The sequence below is a fragment of the Poecilia formosa genome, unplaced genomic scaffold (genome assembly GCF_000485575.1).
Source record: "Poecilia formosa unplaced genomic scaffold, Poecilia_formosa-5.1.2 Scaffold12, whole genome shotgun sequence".
Classification (NCBI taxonomy): domain Eukaryota; kingdom Metazoa; phylum Chordata; class Actinopteri; order Cyprinodontiformes; family Poeciliidae; genus Poecilia; species Poecilia formosa.
In genome coordinates, this window is record NW_006799951.1 from 2887022 (window position 1) to 2899636 (window position 12615).

A 12615-nucleotide genomic window follows, 5' to 3' on the forward strand; every position below is an offset into this window, starting at 1 on the left:
ATTTAGGACTCTCAAGCTAAGAAAACATTCTTCATTTAAAAAATCTTGATCAGAAGTGGTCTCATAAAAATCCTTTTAGAAAAGTGGCTTAGTGTTGGGCTGGCCTGTCAGTCTGGTGTCGTAGTAAATACACTAATCTCTTCTTGGTTTTTAATCCTGGAATCTTGGAGAGATTTTCGTATAATTGTTGCTTTTAGACACTTTGAAACAGACTTCTTATGTTGTTAAACACAAGAACTGACAACATTATTCAGTAGATTATATGTAGGTTATGTGCAGCACAACAGCACTCAGATCAGCACTACTACTAAAATTACTTCAGAAAGCAGAAAAAAAAACCTTTATTACAATAAGGCATAAAATTCTCACCATATCATGACCTTGAAGAAAAATACCACGTTTGAGTGTTTTTATGAAATAAATTAAAACAAGATCATACTTAACATAATCTAAGAGATTTTATTTAAAACCTAAAAGCGCAGGTAAAAATGTTGCTAAAAGAAAACATATTATTACTGTCACACTGAAACTATATTTTTGAGGCGCATATTAAAGCAAAACTTGAAGGATTGCCACTCTTTAACTTTAGAAGTAGTGTTTACGGTGCTCGGGTTTTGCACAATAAGCACAGAGTGCATAAGAGCCAGTCTGCTCACGGATTGAAAACTGCACTTTTAGGATATTGTCACTGCGCTCCGTGTTTTTCATTTTTCATTTTTTTCTATTCTAATACTGCCAAGCGGGCCACTGTGTTTGTTTTATGTGAAGAAAAGCGGAGACGCTGCTTCAGGAGGGGTGGACGGATATCTGATTTCTTTCATCAAAAGCTCATTGTTAGGACAGTGAACCTGTGGAACAGTGCGACAGAAAATTGTCGTTTTCGACATGAAACATTTAAAAGCTACGGTGTTTCCAAATGGCAATGTTAACATTTAGTTTTAAACCGATTAATTGTTTGTTGCCATCAAACATTTGTGGACAATTTACTGTAGTTCAGAAAGTGAAATGCTTTCCTTTTTCTAACTGTGGTCAAATAAAGTGTTTTTGTGCAGCACATTTCAGCAACAGCTTTAAAGTGCTTTGCGCCATAAAAACGTAATACAGAAACCAGTTGTGACACGAGAAATAAGCGTTACATTTTGTCAAGTGCCATCATTATAATTAATCAAACTCGAAGCAAATGGGATTTTAGCGCTGATTTAAAGGAACTCAGTGTTTCAGTTGTTTTTGCAGTTTTCTGGAAGTTTGATCCAGATTTTGTGGTGCATGGAAGCTGAATGCCGCTTCTCCATGTTTGGTTCTGGTTCTGTTGACGTAGAGGAGACCAGAACCAGAAGACCTGCGTGCTCTGGAAGGTTGATAACAATGACAACAGCAGATCTCTAATGTGTTTCGGTGCTAAACTGTTCAGCAGTTTCTGAACTAACGGCATTTTCAAGCGTATTCTTTGAGCTACGGGGAGCCGCAGTAGGAACTTTCAAACTGGGGCGACGTGCTCTATTTTCCTAGTTTTAGTGAGGACACAAGCAATTCTCACTCCGTCTCAGCTTGTATTTGTGTGCTTCATTTTGAACTTAATGAAAGCAAAACCTACTTAAAAGGTGCAGCAAAACCAGTTCTGCCTGTTTTAAGAAGAATAGAGTGGAGTGGAATAAAAAAAAAAGAAAAGAAAAAAAAAAGGAAATGCAGCGTCAGATATTGGAGGAGAGTTTGAGGTTGTGAGGCGGACGAAGGGGGAGAGAGGGCAGTCTTAAAGCCCAGATCACAAATAATAAAACATAGAGGCAGGGAAAGAAAGAGGGAGGGAGGAAGGGAGGAGAGAGGGGGAAAAAAAAAAGGAAAGTATGTAATGTAAAAAGGGAAGGTCAGAGAGAATGGAGGAGAAACATGTGCCAGGATTGCTACACCTCTCGCTCCCTTTTTTCTTTTCTTTCACATAGCTGTGGTAGCAGATTGTTTTCTTTCTATCGCTTTTTGTTTTTTTTCCTTTTTTCTCCTCTTACGCCCCCCCACCTCTTCCTCTCTCTCCCTGCGTCTCGCTGTGACTTCCAACAAAAGGCTGACGGAGCGAGCCTGACGTCTGAATGAATAGCCCGAACCTGCTGTAAAGAAGGAGAAGAAGGAGGAGAGAGACGGAGCCGACCGAGAGGAGGCTGGAGAGAAACGGATACGAGTGATCCAGCTGAAAAAGGGGGGGGGGAAAGAGGAAAAAAAAAAAAAGACCAAGTGCCGATCGCCGACCGGAGGGAGAAAAAAAGAAGAAAGATCCTTTAATTTTCCTCCTCCTCTCTGGAGATTAAAAGAGTTTAAGGATCCGTTTTTGACCGCACGAGCAGAGAGCGGGGAGAGTGGCCATCGTCTCTCTTCTCTGTGTCCCTCCCCCTCGCCCGCTGCCCTCTTGTGCCACCATCCATTTTTCTTTTCTCCCCCCACCACGACCACCACCACCACCAACAGTACCAGTCATCTGAGAAATGGAACTTCTTGGGGTGAGGTGACGAAGGAGGACAGATTTGGAAACGAGCAGCGGGGGAGCGAGACAAGCGATAGAGGACAGAAGGAGGCTGGAGCAGGAGGAGGCAAAGGGAGGCAGAGAGGAGAATAACCCCAGGGCACAGTGTGTGAGAACACACCAACGCCCAAATCTGCTTTCTGTCCGTCACCTCTAAAATTTCCTTCTGCCATGTGTATTACCTGATTTCAAGAATGTGGAGACAGCATTTCCCAGGCAAGAGGAACAGTTCACATCTTATATTTGTGTGTGTGCGTGCGTGCGTGCGTGCGTGCGTGCGTGCGTGCGTGCGTGCGTGCGTGCATGCGTGCGCGTGTGTGTGTTGCTGCACCCATCATGGGTAATAATAAATGTCTGTGGTGTCTGCAGGGAGGAGGGAGTTGGCTGTAAGATGAAAGGGCTTCTTATATTTTACAAATGAAGTGGATCGTGGAATCGGTGTGCGTGCGAGACGGGCAATTTTGCAGAGCTTTGCACACGAGTATAAAGAGAGTGAGATCAGGGTCAGAGGTCGCACATGATTTGGCGTATGAGCAGCTCTCGTCTGTGTAAGGGCTTAGTGTTACATTTGCACTTTATTTCACAAAATCTTTCCATGTGCCTTTGCATAAAATGTTGACGCTTTAAATAAAAGATTAAAAAAAACTGATAAGTCAAAATCTGTTACAGGAATCACATTTAGAACAAGAGATATAGTATTAGAATGTTTCTTTCCTCACTTTCAGTGTTTTAAGACGAAGTACAGATTTCATTGCAGGTGACACAAAGTATAAAGCTACAATTCTCAGCCTGGGGGTCTGTCCTCCTCAGGGGGTGAGAATACTACACTAAATAATGAATTAAAGCCAAGCTGGAGCTGTTATTACATTAGTCTGCTCTACTGAAGGAGATATCCTGACATTGTATGTTAGCTAAAATTAGGTAGCACAATCTGCCTAGTTAAAAATCATTTTATATGCTGGCATTAGTGAAAATGCTAATCTGGCTAACATTAATTGCCTTTGCTAATTGTAGGTATTGTATTAGGAATAACTACTGTGGTAACATTAGCATTTTAGCATATATGCTAATGCTAGGAAATGTCTGCTGAACTTGGAAGTAGTCCAGTATTTAGTGACTCATTGAAAGTTTAGATAGTGTCAATAGCTGAGAGTGAGGGAATGTAGTTTGCCTTCCAAGAGCGCAAGCTGTTTGAAAGCTCTCCCATCCGCGTCTTTAGAGAAACTATTAACTGTCTGGACAAACATTTAATCTGTTAAACAATATAAAAGTGATAAGTAGTAGCAGTGATAGACTGTTACTGACACAACTCCATGTTTTCATATTTGAATTGTTTAAAAAGCCCAACCAAAGCCTGCAGAAGTGGTAAAAGGTCAACATGTACTAAAGCCTCGGTATCAGGAGGATTTCACTGAGGTAGCATCACTCATTATTATAACTACATTGTCATAACTGTTTTGTATGCATGTATGAATAAAACACCAATATTTGAGTGTCTGAATCACCTCTGACCAGGAGCTATCTGAATCGAACATTATTTTTAAACTACACAGAGGCTTCACCACAATAAAAGAAAAAATTTAAAATGTTACAACTGATTCATCTTGACATTTGATTCCTAGACAGAGGTATGAAAGATCAAGGCTAGCGCATATATATAAAAGATGAAATATCTGTAGATTTTAAAATAGGAATGCAAGAAATAATTGAGGTTTTCTTGTTGAATGAATGGATCAATGAATGAATGAAAGCACACAGGCGTGCAAAATGAACCAGTGTGCCTATATTCACGTTCACAACTGTGCGCGCAAGTTTGGCGGTTTGCACTTGGGGGTCAGCGGTGGGGAATTGCAACCACTGGACTTCGGTTTGGGGTACCATACATCCTGCAGAAAGGTTTCTGTAATTCTAAAGCAAAGCACGCTACATAAAAGCAGTTTTGCAGATTTCCTGGATATGTTTGCGCCTCTGTCGCTGTTAACAGATCTCGAAACCCTTTGGACGCAGTTGTTTCTGCGAGTGCATGTGAAGTAAAGATGATGTCCACCGTCTGCTGCCTGTCAGCGCCGGCAGCTGCCTTTGTCCCAAACCCTGGCCTTGCTGCTTCTAAGGAGAATAGGCGCTTGTCTTTCTTCCTCAGCTAGCACTGACACCATCTGTGATATCTTTGCGTCAGCATATGTTTTGCCCCCCCCCCCCTCCCTTTCCTTCCTTTTTTTTTTACTCTCTTCCACTTTTACATGTGATCCCACCCTGCCCTCCTCTCTCCCTTTCCCTTCCTCACCCCTCCGTTGGACCATTTGGATGGTGATAACTTTAAAAGGGGGTGGGCAGGCGCAGGGGAAGGACAAACAATGTCTTTGTGTGTCCACATAAGTGGAACAAGAGACAGGCTGGGGTTGGCGGCAGTGAAGCTGGGCGCTGAAAGGGTCTGCCTGGGAGCCAGCGAAGGCAACTCTGCCAAAGAAAAGATTACACCTCCCCTCTTTTTCTACTGCCTAAGGGATCGTAAACACGCACAAGAATGCAAGGCCCTGATTTTTATTAACATGCATGGACAGTAAGAGAGTGTAACCATGCTGGGGGTTTTTTGTTCTGTTTTTTTTTTTTTTTGCTACTCATAGTGTGAAAGTGGACAAACTTGAAGAGCAAAAAAATATGATGGGTGGATTGGAAAGCTGTTGGAGACACTGATATGGCCTTGTTGTTGTTTCATAAGCTCTGGGACTTTTATGATTAATAGAGTTGCAACAACACATTCTCCTCACAAGACAAGACTGAGAATGAGTGTCAGAATTGGCAATCAATCCCTATTAAAAAAAAGAAAAAGAAGAAGCAGCAGCAGACATTACATTTCTCACATTGTGAAGTTTTACAATAGAAAAACAATTTTGTATGTTTTAAACCAATTTTTAGTGGATTGTCCCGCTCAGCTTTGATAAGTTTAGACAAGTCTAAGTGAGAGACGTTAACTTTGCTTCTTCTTAGGGCCCCGAGATGACTTAAAATTAATGTTGATCTGCAATTAAGGATGATATTTATATTTTCAGATCTTGGTGCCCCTTTCTACAGTATAACTCGAATACTTTGCCCGAAACCAAACGATGCTGTTTACATGGACAAGCCTTCAGTTCAAATCGTCAACAAAAAGAATGACATTAAGGCAAGTTCATTAGAAAGGGAAACATGATCAAAAGCAGATATTCACAGAGACGGACGTATATGGACACAGCACCCTGGACTGTGCCACTGGGCAGGCAGCAGTCACCAGGCCCTTACCTTTAGAGCAAAATGTTTCTGTCTGCATAAACAAGCTAGAGCATCATTTAATAATACAGCGTTATGTCTGCAAGTGGTTCATTTTTATCTCGAATGTGTTCATTTTAAAAGAACTTATCTGGCTGTTGCGATATTCTCGCTTACAAACTCAGTATTTTTTTTCTTCCCGCTCTCAGTTTCCTCCGAGCAGCCAACACACTCGCACATGGATGACTGTAGTTTCAGAGCTGCTGTAAAGGATTGTTGTTGACTTAGCCGCCCCATGAGCCGTCTTTACTAGCTAACTCTTGTCACGTCAGTGCATTTCAAGAATGGCTTGCTTTTGTCCTTCAAAATAAGAGTTTCTAATCTCTCAGAGGTTTAAAGCTCTCACCTTCACAGTCACACTTACTTTGCTACAAAGCTTTACATTGAAAAAAAAAAAAACCGTTGTGTAATTTTTAGCATTAACCCTCTATAAACCCCCCGCCGATCCATATCATTATCGTAAGTACGCGAACTGTAGCTAAAATTAGGGCCGAATCAAGTTTTTGTTTGCTGAAACAATGGTCGCGGCACTTCCACTCCTCGCAGCTCGCACTGTGTTTGGGTTCAGAGGTTGGGTGGCCTGCAGGGACAAGGTTTGATGTAATTACGATCAAGCTTGTGCTTTGCTTCCTGCTGCACTTGCCACAAAGAAAAACCCACCAGGGGGTCAGCACTTCCCCTCCCTCATTTCACTCATCTCCAAGGCCCGCCAGCTTGGGAGTTACTAGGTAACCAGAACCAGCTGTTGGTCCTAAGCCCAATAAGACCGTTTTTGTCCAGCACCACTTGCCAAGTCTTTTTTTTTTTTTTTTTTTCAAGCTTACTGTGAACTCCGTCCCTGACATCATCGCGCCATGGAAAATACTCCTCACTTCCTTTTGTTTTTGTAGTTTTATGGGCTCCACCAAAACACCTACTGATGGCTTGTATCGCGCAGGTCTGACGAGTTTATGTGGCTGTTAGGGACAGAGATGGGAAAGAGATCCAGATCCATGAGTTAGTGGGTGTTGAGTGTTTGGCCAAAGCGGCCCCCACTGTAATTCAAAAAATGACGTAAGAGAGGGTCTGAGTGTCTGACTCCTCTGCAGGTGAAGAGAATAAACTGTTTCAAAAGGCTATTAACGGAAACCTGAGACAGAAAGCTCACACAGTGAAAATATTCGTAAAATTATAATGGGGAAGGTAAGCTGATGCAAGTCTGTGGTCCCGGAGTGGAACATTTACATTTCAAAGTGTGTGACAACCTCACAAATAGCAAGCCACAAATAAATCTGGAGGGAGCACATTAACTTCCAAATAAAATTGTCTTTGTAAAGCAGCGAAAGCGTGTCGGAGATCCGTGAAACCGCAAATCCAGGCCGCTCGATTTGTCAGAAAATAGAGCCTGAGAGGAGAAAAAAAAAAGAGAGAGAGGGAGAAAAAAAGGATTTCTGACGTAGTTTGATGTTTTTGAATGCCATTTTAAATGCTGGTTTCCAAGTGCTTAGAAAGAAACAGGTTGGAATGAGATTTTATATTCTTTTGTCATTTTTTTTTTCTTTCTGTTTAAGGAAATGATCCCTCTCGCTCTTGAGTGAAATCTCTGACTCACAGCGTCTGGCTGTGGAGCTAACTGAGCTAATTTTCCTACGCGGGCAGGGCCAAGTGACAGAATCAGACGTTAAATTGTATTCACAAAAGATCTGACGCGTTTCCTGAGTTCTCCGTTTCTCTTTCTTCAAGTTTAAAACAACTATTTGCCCTGTCAGGATCCAAAAAGGCTTTTTACTTCGGAACATCTGTAATCCATTTGTGGTGGAGCGTACGCTGTGGCCAGCTCTGCCAAAGGTTTCCATACTTCCTGACAAATGGTGCAGTTTGTGATTAGTGTTGGCTAACGATACCATCAACTTTAGTCCAACAAAGCTTTTCTTGAGGGATGCAAGGACATGTGACCATCACTGGATAAGAAAAAACAAATAAAATAAAATCTATTGTCATGGTTAGATTTACTTACTCGGCTCATTTTCTTATTTGTTGGTTTCTTTCATTCTGAGAGACAATGCTGGCTGTGGAGCTGTAATAAATACTTTGATTACAAAACAGGACATTGGCGTAGCCACTTTACATTTTAATCCCAAAGACAAGCAGCCAAAGTAATTTCCAGCGCAACATAAACCATCTTTAATTCTGTTGTTTTTGCTGCTCGCTTAAGTTTATATAACTGTTGAATAATGTGTTTTTCTTCCCTGCTTCAGGGTGAGAGTTTGGTTCAGGTTGGGTCTTTATGATTGGGCAGCTTCCTACAGGTTCATGCTGCCTTGGACTTCATCCCATCAAACAGGCAGGATTTGGATGCAGAAAATACGAAATCGTCTAGGCTGCCTTAAATTGAATTAACTTGCGGTTCAAAGCTGCTGTTTAGGTGCAGATATGTTTCTGTCGTGTCCTTGGGGAAGACACTTGGACCGCCTCGCCTGCTGGTGGTTGGACTCCATTTCTGTTGGTCTGCCTAAGGGCAGCTGTGGATACAATGTAGCGACCGCCATCGACGTGTGAATCATACATGCAGTATAGAGTTCTAATTTGAATAAGGATACCTCACAGGTGGTCTTGGGCTTCAGGAGATGATGCGTCAACTCCTATCTCTTATTGGAAGTGTGTGTAATGTTCATGATGGGGTCTTGTTTTGTTTGCTGCTGGTGTTTTGGGATTAAGGCTGCAAAACGTACAGTGATCACACTGAACGTCGACTTCACTGGGTGTTCTCTCTGTTAAAGGGGAATGTTTCTCTCCACTGTCGCCTCGTGGTTACTTAGAGGAGGGATGTGAGTTTGATTTGCTTGTATTATAACTAGGATTTGGATTGCAATGAATTGTTTTGATCTGATTTCTATTTCCGGATATCTGTTGGATCTATATGCCTTGTAAATTTTTTTTGATACACCGTTTGCTATAAAGTGGTGCTATATGGATAACTTGAATTGAATTGAAGATTAATTACCTTTTTTTTTCCCAACATTTTTGGTGACAATGATGTTTGACAGCATGAGAAAACCTAAAATAAACAGAAGTATTGTTTTGCAAATTATACTTAAACTTTACCTTTAAGATGGTTTAGACATTTCCATCTCCGAGTAAAAGCTCAAGTTCATCTAAAGTGTTTATTATTATTATTATTATTATTATTATTATTATTATTATTAGGAATGCTATGTTATCCTTCATGGCAATAGATTGATGTTTCAATTAGAACATGCTATTTTAAAAAGCTCTAAAAGCGGCAGTATTACTTCTAATGTGTTGTCTGCTTCTTAGCACAAATGAATGAACACGCAACATGACTTTCCTTGAAAGTGCCTCGCGTTCTACATATCAGAGGTTTTATTTATTTCCTTTTGAACGTCTCCATGTAAGCAGAAAAAAATTAGAGCGCAGCAATGTGAAAAAAAAGCATAACAACAAAACCTTTCTAGTCTAGACTAGCTCAAAGTAGATTGCTTTGGTCAGAAAAACTAAGAACTGGTTGTATAAGGCGTTATTCACTGTTTTTCTCTGGAGGAAGATCATTCAAGGACACGTGGATAAGGATAGAGCTATCCACAGTGTTATCACTAAAAGCCAGCATAGTAGCTCGAGTTGAAGCCTAAGCAAAGAATAATGTTATTTCTGATATATGATTTAATCTACAAACCCTTTTGTAGATTGAGTTCATAGTAGTGCTCTATGACCAGTTCTCTGTCATATCATTAATGCTACGTTACAATTTTAAATCTATGAGATAACAATGTATAGAGTGTCTTACAAATGTTGATACTACTTGGATTTTAATTCTCAGACTTTGTGAACTTAGTTGTTTAGTAATGTTTTCCCAAAAAATACTGAAGTGTTCACAGAACAGCTGTATTTGTATTGCTACTAAATGACCCGACTCACTGATGTGGTCATTTCTGAAGGGAATTATTTGCACTGGAAGTTTAAGACTTCCAGAGTAAAGACTGGAAGTTTAAGACTCCAGTAAAGACAAACCTTTTTGATTTTTTTTTATCTGTGATAACATTTGACAGCCATGTTTCATTTTCCTTTCATACCACAATTATTCACACTTAAATACGTCACGCAATGTCAATACGTGACATTGCGTGACGTATTTTAGTTTTGAATGTTTCTGAGAGAGTTTAGGTAAAAAGCTGCTTGCTTTAAGAATTCAGAAAAATCTCTTTAGGTGTTTGTTTTATTTTATTTTTTTCTTTGATCTAAAACTAGAGCCAAGTCTCAGTTCTCTCGGTGTATTACCAGTAAGTTTGTTGTAATTACAGGTCAGGTATCAGAGCCATTTAGACCCACATTAGCAACCTTGTTAAGTGTTAATTATCTGCAGGTTATTTGTGTCTTAAATTCAGCACCACGTTCTGCCTTATTAGGCTGCAGTCAGCCAATTAGCAACCAGAAAATAATTAATCAGCAGCTTCTTGACCCAGTCCCTTTAACTAAAGCAGCATTTATTCCACCAACTGCTTCCTTCTCATTCATTTAGGGATTAAAAGCATCTGATTCTGACTTGTCACCTCGGGGTGACAGTTTTGTTTTTGGGGTTTTTTTTCCTCACAATGTTTCCGTTGCTTTTGTGCGGCTGTCGTCTGGAGATGGAGGTATTTTCCAGTCTGATAATGAACTCTGCAGGGGTGTGATGATGAGACACGGGGAGAGCCGGGGCGCTACAGGTGTGTTTGGCGAGGCTGCAGTCTGCTCCTTACACCTGCTTTACTAGTGCGCGCACGCACACACACACACACATACACACACACACACATCAAACAGGCACATACACAAACTTAAGAGTCCAACCAGAAATATTACCATTTCTGCGTGATGACTACTGTTCAAAAGCAGCACGATGTGCCTGACTCACACCAATGCAGGCCACATGTGCATGATGTGCATCGCACAGAAAAATGGCGCATTTGACCCACACAAAGCCCAGTGGATGCACACGTGCAAATATGCCTATGAAGCCTATTTGTTACAAATTACAAAGAATTGTTTCTTTTTAAAAAAGGCAAAGCCAGCCTATTTGGAGCGGACTTTCCTCCTGTCGTTTCCCAGACTCCAGGTTACACCTTTTTGATTCTGTGACATTCAGAGGAGGAGCAGGTGAAGGGACAACATTTTTCATTTCCACTACTTTTGGCAAACGCTTTGACGAGATTCAACTGTTTAAACTGATAATGCATCTGAGTCTGTTTATTCAATTTTTGTGATTAGCTGCACTGCTCAAACACATTAGCTTATGGAAAAATAACTTGAAAACCTTTTAGGTTATTGTAAAAACGCTGTATTAGCAGATATTCAGCTGAGTACAGACTTGTTATTTGTGTATCATAAAGACCGATTTACTGCATAGGTGCTTTGAAAGAGAGCAACATTTTGTCTCTGGCCTTCAACTAATTCACATGCATATTTAATTGCGGGTTGAAATCATATGCTGTATGTACATGCACAGCCAGTCCTACAATTATTCATGCAATTGCTAAATTTTATTTGAAATTATTTTCATTTACCCAAGATGCTTTTGTCTGAGAGTAAAAATTTTAAATGATTTATTTTTAATTTTATTTAAAAAGTCTGTTTTTTTTTTTATTTTAATATAAAGTTATTTAAACCTTCCCCCATAATCAATTGAAAATAATTGCTGATTAGTTGTTTCCATGGTTACTTTAAATTTTAACTCCTGCTCTGGAGCAGCAGGTCTTTGAGGTGGGAATTAGCTTTGCTTTCATGCTGCGGTTCCTCCAACCACACAGATCAAAATAACGCTACGTTCAAACTTACCACAACCAAACCGGCTGCTTTGCCCCAAATGCAGTTTTAAATGTCTTAACTTTGGTAAAAAGAAAAAAATCTTTTGATATGCTACAGATGCCTTGCAGTTTAACATTCAGAGTTGTTCAATCTCTCTGTGTTTGTAACATAATCTCTTCTGTCTCTGTTAGCTGGCCCTGAGGAACTGAACATATTTTCAGACTGGTTAAGGATTTCCAAAGAGCAAATTTACTGATTTAGAGCTTTGGAGAAAAGCCATTTAACTCTGCACTGTCATAGAGAGTAAACGTCACACATTAATTAATTAATTAATTTTATTTATTTATTTATTTTTTAGAGCTCTGACATTTAAAATCTTAAGCCACAGAATTTCTGTGGTGCAATGAAACATCCCGACGAGGTAAAAAAAAAAAACTGTCACTGGCTATGCCAGCATGTTTTCAGTCCTGAAAGTTTGTTTTTACTTCGCCGACTGGAACGTTTTCTCCGACATAGTTGCAAGAATTAGAAAAGAATGAAGTGTAAAAACTTCTGGTTTGACAGCATCAAGGCATTTTTAAATGCACAACTCCATCTGGATCTTTATGAATGGAAGAAGCGCTGCGTAAAAACCACAACATTCCAGCTTTCCACTAAATCGAGGAAGACACTGCTGTACTTCATCACAGTAGATATTGTTCACTCTCCCACAACAGCCCATTTCAGGCCATTCTTTCGCTATGTGAGCTAAGCGTGTGTCTGAAAGAGCACAACACTGACTGAGTGATTCAAGACAACCCAGGAATGCTACGGCTCGATCAGCCATGGGAACTAGTCATATACCATAACCACTGCGAACTGTAAGGGGAAATGTGGAATGAGTTTGATGTGACACAAACAGAGGCAGCAGTTGGAGCAGCTGCAGTTTTACACAGAGCGGAGACATCGTCTCATCCTTCAGAGTCCATTGAGCAATTCTAATGTTGGTCATTACAATTAAATCTAGATTATATATA

The 12615-nt window shown here is 40.3% G+C and overlaps 1 protein-coding gene across 5 annotated transcripts in view; it reads left to right on the forward strand.

Annotated features, from left to right (window-relative positions):
• ctbp2a (C-terminal binding protein 2a) overlaps positions 1-12615 on the forward strand; it is an 80942-nt gene that overhangs the window by 53670 nt on the left and 14657 nt on the right. The window contains exon 1 of one of the 5 annotated variants that reach the window (XM_007545365.2): positions 1836-2728. The exons of the other annotated variants lie outside the window; for them this stretch is intronic. Within the exon in view, the coding sequence (XP_007545427.1) occupies positions 2707-2728 (22 nt within the window). The 5' untranslated portion in view covers positions 1836-2706. Of the gene's footprint in view, positions 1-1835; positions 2729-12615 lie in introns of those variants that run through there. 5 annotated transcript variants of the gene reach the window in all.